General features: G+C 62.1%; 1 protein-coding gene across 1 annotated transcript in view; it reads right to left on the minus strand.

The window, feature by feature from the left end:
• Positions 1-8,619, minus strand: part of CIMAP1D (CIMAP1 family member D) — a gene marked incomplete at both ends in the record, with an annotated part of 44,303 nt that extends 35,684 nt beyond the window's left edge. The window contains one exon of the mRNA XM_081286854.1: positions 8,466-8,619. Coding sequence (XP_081142980.1) covers positions 8,466-8,619 — 154 coding nt within the window. The remainder of the gene's footprint in view (positions 1-8,465) is intronic.
• Between the last annotated feature and the right edge of the window lie 4,870 nt (positions 8,620-13,489).

Here is a 13,489-nt window from a genome sequence, read left to right on the forward strand (position 1 = left end):
GGAGCTGGGGTGTCAGGACACTGGCACAGGGGAGCTGGGGAGTCAGGACACTGGCACAGGGGAGCTGGGGAGTCAGGACACTGGCACAGGGGAGCTGGGGGGTCAGCACACTGGCACAGGGGAGCTGGGGAGTCAGCACACTGGCACAGGGGAGCTGGGGAGTCAGGACACTGGCACAGGAGAGCTGGGGAGTCAGCACACTGGCACAGGGGAGCTGGGGTGTCAGGACACTGGCACAGGGGAGCTGGGGAGTCAGCGCACTGGCACAGGGGAGCTGGGGTGTCAGGACACTGGCACAGGGGAGCTGGGGAGTCAGGACACTGGCACAGGGGAGCTGGGGAGTCAGGACACTGGCACAGGGGAGCTGGGGAGTCAGGACACTGGCACAGGGGAGCTGGGGAGTCAGGACACTGGCACAGGGGAGCTGGGAGTCAGCACACTGGCACAGGGGAGCTGGGGAGTCAGGACACTGGCACAGGGGAGCTGGGGAGTCAGCACACTGGCACAGGGGAGCTGTGGTGTCAGGACACTGGCACAGGGGAGCTGGGGAGTCAGGACACTGGCACAGGGGAGCTGGGGAGTCAGGACACTGGCACAGGGGAGCTGGGGAGTCAGGACACTGGCACAGGGGAGCTGGGGAGTCAGGACACTGGCACAGGGGAGCTGGGGAGTCAGGACACGGGCACAGGGGAGCTGGGGAGTCAGGCCACTGGCACAGGGGAGCTGGGGAGTCAGGACACTGGCACAGGGGAGCTCGGGAGTCAGGACACTGGCACAGGGGAGCTGGGGAGTCAGGACACGGGCACAGGGGAGCTGGGGAGTCAGGACACGGGCACAGGGGAGCTGGGGAGTCAGGACACTGGCACAGGGGAGCTGGGAAGTCAGGACACTGGCACAGGGGAGCTGGGGAGTCAGGACACTGGCACAGGGGAGCTGGGGAGTCAGGACACGGGCACAGGGGAGCTGGGGAGTCAGCACACTGGCACAGGGGAGCTGGGGAGTCAGCACACTGGCACAGGGGAGCTGGGGAGTCAGGACACTGGCACAGGGGAGCTGGGGAGTCAGGACACTGGCACAGGGGAGCTGGGGAGTCAGCACACTGGCACAGGGGAGCTGTGGTGTCAGGACACTGGCACAGGGGAGCTGGGGAGTCAGGACACTGGCACAGGGGAGCTGGGGAGTCAGGACACTGGCACAGGGGAGCTGGGGAGTCAGGACACGGGCACAGGGGAGCTGGGGAGTCAGCACACTGGCACAGGGGAGCTGGGGAGTCAGCACACTGGCACAGGGGAGCTGGGGAGTCAGGACACTGGCACAGGGGAGCTGGGGAGTCAGGACACTGGCACAGGGGAGCTGGGGAGTCAGCACACTGGCACAGGGGAGCTGTGGTGTCAGGACACTGGCACAGGGGAGCTGGGGAGTCAGCACACTGGCACAGGGGAGCTGGGGTCAGGACACTGGCACAGGGGAGCTGGGGAGTCAGCACACTGGGACAGGGGAGCTGGGGAGTCAGGACACTGGCACAGGGGAGCTGGGGAGTCAGGACACTGGCACAGGGGAGCTGGGGGGTCAGGACACTGGCACAGGGGAGCTGGGGAGTCAGCACACTGGCACAGGGGAGCTGGGGAGTCAGGACACTGGCACAGGGGAGCTGGGGCGTCAGGACACTGGCACAGGGGAGCTGGGGAGTCAGGACACTGGCACAGGGGAGCTGGGGAGTCAGGACACTGGCACAGGGGAGCTGGGGAGTCAGGACACTGGCACAGGGGAGCTGGGGAGTCAGGACACTGGCACAGGGGAGCTGGGGAGTCAGCACACTGGCACAGGGGAGCTGGGGAGTCAGGACACTGGCACAGGGGAGCTGGGAGTCAGCACACTGGCACAGGGGAGCTGGGGAGTCAGCACACTGGCACAGGGGAGCTGGGGAGTCAGGACACTGGCACAGGGGAGCTGGGAGTCAGCACACTGGCACAGGGGAGCTGGGGAGTCAGCACACTGGCACAGGGGAGCTGGGGAATCAGGACACTGGCACAGGGGAGCTGGGGTCAGGACACTGGCACAGGGGAGCTGGGGAGTCAGCACACTGGCACAGGGGAGCTGGGGAGTCAGGACACTGGCACAGGGGAGCTGGGGGTCAGCACACTGGCACAGGGGAGCTGGGGAGTCAGGACACTGGCACAGGGGAGCTGGGGAGTCAGCACACTGGCACAGGGGAGCTGGGAGTCAGCATACTGGCACAGGGGAGCTGGGGAGTCAGGACACTGGCACAGGGGAGCTGGGAGTCAGCACACTGGCACAGGAAAGCTGGGGAGTCAGCACACTGGCACAGGGGAGCTGGGGAGTCAGGACACTGGCACAGGGGAGCTGGGGAGTCAGGACACTGACACAGGGGAGCTGGGGAGTCAGCACACTGGCACAGGGGAGCTGGGGAGTCAGCACACTGGCACAGGGGAGCTGGGGAGTCAGGACACTGGCACAGGGGAGCTGGGGAGTCAGGACACTGACACAGGGGAGCTGGGGAGTCAGGACACTGGCACAGGGGAGCTGGGAGTCAGCATACTGGCACAGGGGAGCTGGGGAGTCAGCACACTGGCACAGGGGAGCTGGGGAGTCAGGACACTGGCACAGGGGAGCTGGGGAGTCAGGACACTGGCACAGGGGAGCTGGGAGTCAGCATACTGGCACAGGGGAGCTGGGGAGTCAGCACACTGGCACAGGGGAGCTGGGGAGTCAGCACACTGGCACAGGGGAGCTGGGGAGTCAGGACACTGGCACAGGGGAGCTGGGGAGTCAGGACACTGGCACAGGGGAGCTGGGAGTCAGCATACTGGCACAGGGGAGCTGGGGAGTCAGCACACTGGCACAGGGGAGCTGGGGAGTCAGGACACTGGCACAGGGGAGCTGGGGAGTCAGGACACTGACACAGGGGAGCTGGGGAGTCAGCACACTGGCACAGGGGAGCTGGGGAATCAGGACACTGGCACAGGGGAGCTGGGGTCAGGACACTGGCACAGGGGAGCTGGGGTGTCAGGACACTGGCACAGGGGAGCTGGGGAGTCAGCACACTGGCACAGGGGAGCTTGGGAGTCAGCACACTGGCACAGGGGAGCTGGGGAGTCAGGACACTGGCACAGGGGAGCTGGGGAGTCAGGACACTGGCACAGGGGAGCTGGGGAGTCAGGACACTGGCACAGGGGAGCTGGGGAGTCAGGACACTGGCACAGGGGAGCTGGGGAGTCAGCACACTGGCACAGGGGAGCTGTGGAGTCAGGACACTGGCACGGGGGAGCTGGGGAGTCAGCACACTGGCACAGGGGAGCTGGGGAGTCAGGACACTGGCACGGGGGAGCTGGGGAGTCAGCACACTGGCACAGGGGAGCTGGGGAGTCAGGACACTGGCACAGGGGAGCTGGGGAGTCAGCACACTGGCACAGGGGAGCTGGGGAGTCAGCACACTGGCACAGGGGAGCTGGGGGGTCAGGACACTGGCACAGGGGAGCTGGGGAGTCAGCACACTGGCACGGGGGAGCTGGGGAGTCAGGACACTGGCACGGGGGAGCTGGGGAGTCAGCGCACTGGCACGGGGGAGCTGGGGAGTCAGCACACTGGCACAGGGGAGCTGGGGAGTCAGGACACTGGCACAGGGGAGCTGGGGGGTCAGGACACTGGCACAGGGGAGCTGGGGAGTCAGGACACTGGCACGGGGGAGCTGGGGAGTCAGGACACTGGCACGGGGGAGCTGGGGAGTCAGCGCACTGGCACAGGGGAGCTGGGGAGTCAGCACACTGGCACAGGGGAGCTGGGGAGTCAGGACACTGGCACAGGGGAGCTGGGGTGTCAGGACACTGGCACAGGGGAGCTGGGGAGTCAGGACACTGGCACAGGGGAGCTGGGGAGTCAGGACACTGGCACAGGGGAGCTGGGGGGTCAGCACACTGGCACAGGGGAGCTGGGGAGTCAGCACACTGGCACAGGGGAGCTGGGGAGTCAGGACACTGGCACAGGAGAGCTGGGGAGTCAGCACACTGGCACAGGGGAGCTGGGGTGTCAGGACACTGGCACAGGGGAGCTGGGGAGTCAGCGCACTGGCACAGGGGAGCTGGGGTGTCAGGACACTGGCACAGGGGAGCTGGGGAGTCAGGACACTGGCACAGGGGAGCTGGGGAGTCAGGACACTGGCACAGGGGACCTGGGGAGTCAGGACACTGGCACAGGGGAGCTGGGGAGTCAGGACACTGGCACAGGGGAGCTGGGAGTCAGCACACTGGCACAGGGGAGCTGGGGAGTCAGGACACTGGCACAGGGGAGCTGGGGAGTCAGCACACTGGCACAGGGGAGCTGGGGTGTCAGGACACTGGCACAGGGGAGCTGGGGAGTCAGGACACTGGCACAGGGGAGCTGGGGAGTCAGGACACTGGCACAGGGGAGCTGGGGAGTCAGGACACTGGCACAGGGGAGCTGGGGAGTCAGGACACTGGCACAGGGGAGCTGGGGAGTCAGGACACGGGCACAGGGGAGCTGGGGAGTCAGGACACTGGCACAGGGGAGCTGGGGAGTCAGGACACTGGCACAGGGGAGCTCGGGAGTCAGGACACTGGCACAGGGGAGCTGGGGAGTCAGGACACGGGCACAGGGGAGCTGGGGAGTCAGGACACGGGCACAGGGGAGCTGGGGAGTCAGGACACTGGCACAGGGGAGCTGGGAAGTCAGGACACTGGCACAGGGGAGCTGGGGAGTCAGGACACTGGCACAGGGGAGCTGGGGAGTCAGGACACGGGCACAGGGGAGCTGGGGAGTCAGCACACTGGCACAGGGGAGCTGGGGAGTCAGGACACTGGCACAGGGGAGCTGGGGAGTCAGCACACTGGCACAGGGGAGCTGTGGTGTCAGGACACTGGCACAGGGGAGCTGGGGAGTCAGCACACTGGCACAGGGGAGCTGGGGTCAGGACACTGGCACAGGGGAGCTGGGGAGTCAGCACACTGGCACAGGGGAGCTGGGGAGTCAGGACACTGGCACAGGGGAGCTGGGGAGTCAGGACACTGGCACAGGGGAGCTGGGGGGTCAGGACACTGGCACAGGGGAGCTGGGGAGTCAGCACACTGGCACAGGGGAGCTGGGGAGTCAGGACACTGGCACAGGGGAGCTGGGGCGTCAGGACACTGGCACAGGGGAGCTGGGGAGTCAGGACACTGGCACAGGGGAGCTGGGGAGTCAGGACACTGGCACAGGGGAGCTGGGGAGTCAGGACACTGGCACAGGGGAGCTGGGGAGTCAGGACACTGGCACAGGGGAGCTGGGGAGTCAGCACACTGGCACAGGGGAGCTGGGGAGTCAGGACACTGGCACAGGGGAGCTGGGAGTCAGCACACTGGCACAGGGGAGCTGGGGAGTCAGCACACTGGCACAGGGGAGCTGGGGAGTCAGGACACTGGCACAGGGGAGCTGGGAGTCAGCACACTGGCACAGGGGAGCTGGGGAGTCAGCACACTGGCACAGGGGAGCTGGGGAATCAGGACACTGGCACAGGGGAGCTGGGGTCAGGACACTGGCACAGGGGAGCTGGGGAGTCAGCACACTGGCACAGGGGAGCTGGGGAGTCAGGACACTGGCACAGGGGAGCTGGGGAGTCAGCACACTGGCACAGGGGAGCTGGGGAGTCAGGACACTGGCACAGGGGAGCTGGGGAGTCAGCACACTGGCACAGGGGAGCTGGGGAGTCAGGACACTGGCACAGGGGAGCTGGGGAGTCAGCACACTGGCACAGGGGAGCTGGGGAGTCAGGACACTGGCACAGGGGAGCTGGGGAGTCAGGACACTGGCACAGGGGAGCTGGGAGTCAGCATACTGGCACAGGGGAGCTGGGGAGTCAGGACACTGGCACAGGGGAGCTGGGAGTCAGCATACTGGCACAGGGGAGCTGGGGAGTCAGCACACTGGCACAGGGGAGCTGGGGAGTCAGGACACTGGCACAGGGGAGCTGGGGAGTCAGGACACTGACACAGGGGAGCTGGGGAGTCAGCATACTGGCACAGGGGAGCTGGGGAGTCAGCACACTGGCACAGGGGAGCTGGGGAGTCAGGACACTGGCACAGGGGAGCTGGGGAGTCAGGACACTGACACAGGGGAGCTGGGGAGTCAGGACACTGGCACAGGGGAGCTGGGAGTCAGCATACTGGCACAGGGGAGCTGGGGAGTCAGCACACTGGCACAGGGGAGCTGGGGAGTCAGGACACTGGCACAGGGGAGCTGGGGAGTCAGGACACTGGCACAGGGGAGCTGGGAGTCAGCATACTGGCACAGGGGAGCTGGGGAGTCAGCACACTGGCACAGGGGAGCTGGGGAGTCAGCACACTGGCACAGGGGAGCTGGGGAGTCAGGACACTGGCACAGGGGAGCTGGGGAGTCAGGACACTGGCACAGGGGAGCTGGGAGTCAGCATACTGGCACAGGGGAGCTGGGGAGTCAGCACACTGGCACAGGGGAGCTGGGGAGTCAGGACACTGGCACAGGGGAGCTGGGGAGTCAGGACACTGACACAGGGGAGCTGGGGAGTCAGCACACTGGCACAGGGGAGCTGGGGAATCAGGACACTGGCACAGGGGAGCTGGGGTCAGGACACTGGCACAGGGGAGCTGGGGAGTCAGCACACTGGCACAGGGGAGCTGGGGAGTCAGCACACTGGCACAGGGGAGCTGGGGAGTCAGGACACTGGCACAGGGGAGCTGGGGAGTCAGCACACTGGCACAGGGGAGCTGGGGAGTCAGGACACTGGCACAGGGGAGCTGGGGAGTCAGGACACTGGCACAGGGGAGCTGGGGAATCAGGACACTGGCACAGGGGAGCTGGGGAGTCAGGACACTGGCACAGGGGAGCTGGGGTCAGGACACTGGCACAGGGGAGCTGGGGAGTCAGCACACTGGCACAGGGGAGCTGGGGAGTCAGGACACTGGCACAGGGGAGCTGGGGAGTCAGGACACTGGCACAGGGGAGCTGGGGAGTCAGGACACTGGCACAGGGGAGCTGGGGAGTCAGCACACTGGCACAGGGGAGCTGGGGAGTCAGGACACTGGCACAGGGGAGCTGGGGAGTCAGCACACTGGCACAGGGGAGCTGGGGTCAGCACACTGACACAGGGGAGCTGGGGAGTCAGGACACTGGCACAGGGGAGCTGGGGAGTCAGGACACTGGCACAGGGGAGCTGGGGAGTCAGGATACTGGCACAGGGGAGCTGGGGAGTCAGCATACTGGCACAGGGGAGCTGGGGAGTCAGCACACTGGCACAGGGGAGCTGGGGAGTCAGGACACTGGCACAGGGGAGCTGGGGTCAGGACACTGACACAGGGGAGCTGGGGAGTCAGCACACTGGCACAGGGGAGCTGGGGAGTCAGGACACTGGCACAGGGGAGCTGGGGAGTCAGGACACTGGCACAGGGGAGCTGGGGAGTCAGGACACTGGCACAGGGGAGCTGGGGAGTCAGGACACTGGCACAGGGGAGCTCGGGAGTCAGGACACTGGCACAGGGGAGCTGGGGAGTCAGGACACTGGCACAGGGGAGCTGGGGAGTCAGCACACTGGCACAGGGGAGCTGGGGAGTCAGGACACTGGCACAGGGGAGCTGGGGAGTCAGCACACTGGCACAGGGGAGCTGGGGAGTCAGGACACTGGCACAGGGGAGCTCGGGAGTCAGGACACTGGCACAGGGGAGCTGGGGAGTCAGGACACTGGCACAGGGGAGCTGGGGAGTCAGGACACTGGCACAGGGGAGCTGGGGAGTCAGCACACTGGCACAGGGGAGCTGGGGAGTCAGGACACTGGCACAGGGGAGCTGGGGAGTCAGGACACTGGCACAGGGGAGCTGGGGAGTCAGGACACTGGCACAGGGGAGCTGGGGAGTCAGGACACTGGCACAGGGGAGCTGGGGAGTCAGCACACTGGCACAGGGGAGCTGGGAGTCAGCACACTGGCACAGGGGAGCTGGGGAGTCAGGACACTGGCACAGGGGAGCTGGGGAGTCAGGACACTGGCACAGGGGAGCTGGGGAGTCAGTACACTGGCACAGGGGAGTTAGGGTTAGGACACTGGCATGGAACCTGGCGTAGATCCCGACACTGGCTCTTTGGTGACAATGGGGAAACTGAGGAGCAGGACAGCCTGCACTCAGAGCTGACCCAGGATTCTGCTAACCCCCTTGTTGCAACTGGGTGCTCACTGCTGTGCCCTGTCCCCCTCACTGCTGCCTCCTGGGCCTCTGGCCACTGCCCACATGGCTTCCCCTGGCTTGGCCCCCATGGTGGCTGGTGGGAAGCAGAAGGCTGGGCTCAGCCCATCATGGCAAAGAAAAACAGCACCTGGTGGATGCACCCCCTGCTGCTGGCTACAGAACATTCCAGAAGCCCCAGTGGGGGTGTGGGGCAGGACAGTGGCCCCACCCACTGCCACCCTCCCCGCTGCCAGCACGCACTTGTCTCCAGGGCGGTCAACCTGCAGGTCTTCCTCAGGCCCATCTCCAGGATCCGGACCCCAGTTGCCTGCTGGGTCAGGGCTGCCGAGGCCCCTGGTGCAGCCGGGTCGCAGCTGAAGGTCCCCATGGCACAGCGGCAAGGGACCTGGAGCATCTCCTCCAGGCCTCTGCTGTAGGGCCTCAGGCCAGCACTATCCCCAGTCCGGACAGACAGCTCACGCTGGCCAGGCCCTGTTCTGGCCACACCCCTGGCACACAGGGGCCCCTTGTCCCTCAGCTGGCCTGGAAGTAGGGCTGGGATCCGGTGTCACCACGTGGCAGGAGGATGAGGAAGGAACTCAGTGTCAGCAGAGCAAGTCCCCAGGGAGGGCAAGGCTGCATGGCCCCATTCGACCACAGTCCTGGCGAGATATGGGTGTTGACACCATGGTCATCCCTTAACCCACAGCACTCACAGCGCCTGTTGTGTGCCACCCATTTGGGGTGGAAGGGACAGTGCCAAAAACGACAGCAAAGGAGCTACATTCTAGGGAGGGGACAGAAAATGCACATGCACCTGAAGGACACTTGCAGTGGTGTCTGAAGAAGAGCATGGCCACTGCAGTGTGGGACCAGCAAGGCACAAAAGTGACGAGGGCAGACCACAGAGTGGGGGGGGGGGGCGAGATCAGCAGCAAGGGGGGGGGAAATCAGCAGTGAGGGGACAGGGCACAGCAGCGAGGGGGACAGGGCACAGCAGCGAGGGGACAGGGCACAGCAGCGAGGGGACAGGGCACAGCAGCGAGGGGGACAGGGCACAGCAGCCAGGGGGACAGGGCACAGCAGCGAGGGGGACAGGGCACAGCAGCGAGGTGGACAGGGCACAGCAGTGAGGGAGGCCCAGCACAGGTGGACGGCTGTTGTCTTCCAGCGGACTGCAGCTGGGCCAGTCGGTGTCCTCCAGGACTGTGCCCTTGGAGCCCGTCTTTTCCTCCATTTCGGTGGACACTGGGTAGGTCCCTCGGAGGCTCGTGCACCCTGGGCAGTTCACGTTTGTTTTTCTCTGGTCCCAGTGGCTTCTGTCCTGCTGCGCCCTCTTGAAATGGACTTTGAAGAGTCTCCTTGAGCTGAATCCCCTACCATTGGATTTTCCCCATCGTGTCGTGGCTTTCAGGAGGCTCCAGGGTCAGGGTGGACACCCAGGCGCGTAGCAGACAGGACACAATGCACTTGGGGACACTTCCTCAGCGTTTTTATATTTTATTTTCAGTCAGTGTCACTGAACTGCTGAGCCTGGCCTTGGACTTGGGATCCTCCTGCCTCCACCTCCCAGGGGTCTGGAATTTCAGGAGTGCACCACTCCACCCACCCACAACGTAATCTTTTTTAAATATTTTGTTTTTTAGTTGTGCTTGGACACAACACCTCTGTTTTATTTATTTTTATGCATTGCTGAGGATGTGATAGACCCAGCCTGATTTTCTCTTAATATTGGGAGCCCTCTCAGCACAAAGGCATTGAGAGGTAATTTTGGCTTTACAATAAATTTCTGCAGATTCTGAACCTGCCTGGAATGCCTGCCTGGGCCGTGAACTCACCCCTGCCTGGCTCTCTGACCAGATAGCAGCCCTCTCTGAAACCTTACTGATGCCCCATCAATCCTGGCCTTCCCTGGCCAGACAACCACCCTCTGAGGCTCTAACGACCTTCATAAATTCTTACGTTGGGGCCAGCAAAAACGTGAACTAGCCTTTGTGTTATGCTCCTCAGAGTTTTGTCTTCTATCTCACACACACACACACACACACACACACACACACACACACACCACCGTGTGTAACTTTCTGGGCTATAAAGCTGGGCTGCAGGAAACTGCGGGGCTCCTGTCCCCAAGGTTCTTGTTGGGAGAGGCAGCCCGGCCGGCTGAAATAATAAACTGGCTTTAATTTGATTTTAATTGGAGTCAGTGGTCTTTTCTTGCATCCTGGTCTAACAAATGGAACGCAGGGCCTTGCACATGCTTGGCGAGCGCTCTACCACTGAGCCCCAACCCCAACCCACCCGACAATGTGTTTTGATGCCCAGAGAGGACTGGGAACAGAGCAGGGACATGCACATCAGGTGCTGGAGTGCCCTCTAACACCTGTGGGGAGAACAGACCTCGCAGAGCAAGAGACCTGGGGTGGGCAGCCGCTGCAGAAATCCAGAGGCAGAGAGTGGGAGGCTAGAAGGGAGGTTGGGAGGGAGGCTGGGAGGCTGACAGGCACAACCCAGGAAGGATGAGGATCCCCACAGTGGTGCCTGCTCTGTTCTGCAGCTTCACCAACAGCACTTGACAGCAGGTTGATAGGGAGGGGTGACCAGGGGAGTCGGGTTGTCTCCAGGATCATTGTCTCAACAACCTGTTATTTGTTTGTCAAACTCATAGACATACGACACAAGATGAACCCTTATACAACCATGGCGTCCTCGTGGATAAGGAAGTGACAGCAGAGCTCATCAACCGTGAAGATGGACCCTCTGGAAAGTCATGTCACAGTGGATCAAAGACAGGGGTTAAAAGATCATGAGTTCAAAGCCAGCCTCAGGAACTTGGCAAGGCCCTGTCTGTAAAATAAAACATAAACAATGGCTGGGGATGTGGCTCAGTGCCTGAGTGCCCTGGGTTGAATCCCGAGTACCAAAAAAAAAAACAAAAAAACAAACAAACAAAAAAAAACTACATTGAGATTCCATGTCACTGTGGTAGAATGACACTCTTCAAGAACACAAATAATAATAAACGCTAGCAAGGATATGGGGGAAATTTACAGTTGTTCATTGTTAGTGGGACTGCAAATCAGTGCAGCCACTCTGGAAAGCAGAATGAAGAGTCCTCAAAGAACTAGGAACGGAACTACCATGTGACCCAGCTATGCCACTCCTTGGTATTCATCAAAAGAACCAAAATCAGCACCCTATCGTGACGCAGCCACCTCAGTGTTTATAGCAGCACAACTCACAGTAGCCAAGCTATGGAACCAGCCCAGGTGGCCATCAACAGATGCATGGATAAAGAAAATGTGGCACAGATGATTCTCTCTCTACTCAGCCAAAAGAATTAAGTCATGGCATTTGGCAGTCAATGGGAGGAACTGGAGAACATGATGCTAAGTGAAATAAGCCAGGCTGAGACAGGCCAGGGCCCAGTGTTCTCTCACGTGTGCAAGCTGGAGCAAGACGAAGGGGACAAGCAGGGGACTGGACATCACAGGGAAGCTGGGCAGCACAGAGGGAAGAGGGCAGCTGGGTGGTGCGCAGGTGAGTGGAGAATGGGGAAAGCGTTCAACAGATGGCGCTGTGCGTGTATAAGTGGACCTCCTTCACCGGCATCTACAAAGCACCAACACAACCAAGCCAGTAAATGAGTGGACGGTGGGCAGCACAGTCGGGGAAGAGGGCGGTTGGGGTCACTGGGACCTGAAACAGTAAACTGAACTCCAGGCATGTGTGGTCATGTCGAAAAGAACCCACCACTGGGCACCACCACAACGCACCGACAAGGAAAATGGACCTCTGGCGGAGTGTGGAGGAGGAGCGTGGACGAGGAGCTCAGTGCAGGTGCGAGAGACCTTGAGCGTCCTGTTCAGCTCTGAAAAGTGAAGTCCGCACCAGTGCCAGTGCCGCAGGTCCCCAGCAGGAACCTGCCCCCCAGAACAGGGTCCTGCAGCCAGGCTCGATGAAAACGGGGATCACTGTGAACCCTCGACGTGGGAGTGTCTAGAAAAAAAGAGAGAAAGAGAAACCTGGGACATTGAGACACTCAGAAGGCCACAGGACATGGCAGGTCCAGGTCACAGTGATGCCAGAGCCACAGGAATGTGAAGGAGCTCCACGGGGGCCTGGGGGCGCACCCCCCACAGACAGGATCTCGTCTCCTTTGTTCAGGGACAACACACTTCCCTGGGGCCGAGTTGGTAGGATTAATAGGAGTTTTCTGGGCAGAGGAAGGAGGATAAGGTTTCAGGAGAGGCAATGGCCCACAGGGTGTGGAGTCTGACGGACAGGTGGGCTAGTCGGAGAGGGACAGAGGGACGTGAGCAATGTCCCAGACTGGACTGCCAAGTTCAAGGTGGACAAGAGTGGTGCGAGGCCCAGGGTCTCCTGACAGAGGGATCCCTGGCACCGCCCCTCCCCCAGGGCCCTGGTCCAACCACTCAAGCCCTGGGTCCAGGGTCACCCTGTGCAGGTGGCTGTGAAAGTCCTTAGCACCCTGCCTGCCAAAGATGGGTCCACTGTGGTGACCACGTGGCCATCACCTTGTCCCCTGGCCATCACCCTGTCCACCTGCTCATCACCCCCATCCCCTGGTCATCTCTCATCTCCTGGCCATCACCCTCACCTTCTGCTGTAACCTGGAACCTACAACAATGGTTGCCATACAGCAAGCACTCAATAAATGTGGATTAATGAATGACCCCTGTCCCTAGTGTTAGGTCGGTGGCAGCGACTTGGTGGCGACTTAGTGGCAACTTAGAACAAAGCAGCCCACGCTGCTTTGAACATCAATCAGATGCCGGCGGAAACGCCTGTCAATCAGCCAGATCTCCTGACTAACGCCTGTCAATCAGCAGAACCCCCTGTAATGAGGCGGTTATTCCCATCCACCCAGTGGTTCCCAACCCTGACACTCTTCTCTCTCATATTCCCCCACTAACCTAACACCTAGCAACTGCCCTTAGCCTCTAAGATATTAGAACCAAAAGTCAAACAGGACCCTGACCTTCCAGCACCACTGTGCCAGTTACCAGAAATACCATCCAAACCCTAAAGAAAGCATTCAAGTTCTTTGACAGCTGCCCCCAAGGCACTCACCCAACCCTGGCAGCAAAGATCAGCTCCAGCCCTTAGTTAACAGGACCCCGCCATCATCATCCCAGTCCCTAGCAACAGAACCCTCACCTTGGCACTCCAGGACCCAGGCAAGGGCAATAGGACCTAGCCCGCCAGCAATAGGACCCGGATTTACCCACATCATCCCAGTCCCCAGCAACAGGGCCCCCGCC

This window comes from Spermophilus citellus, assembly GCF_964194105.1.
Source record: "Spermophilus citellus genome assembly, chromosome: 3".
NCBI classification, from domain to species: domain Eukaryota; kingdom Metazoa; phylum Chordata; class Mammalia; order Rodentia; family Sciuridae; genus Spermophilus; species Spermophilus citellus.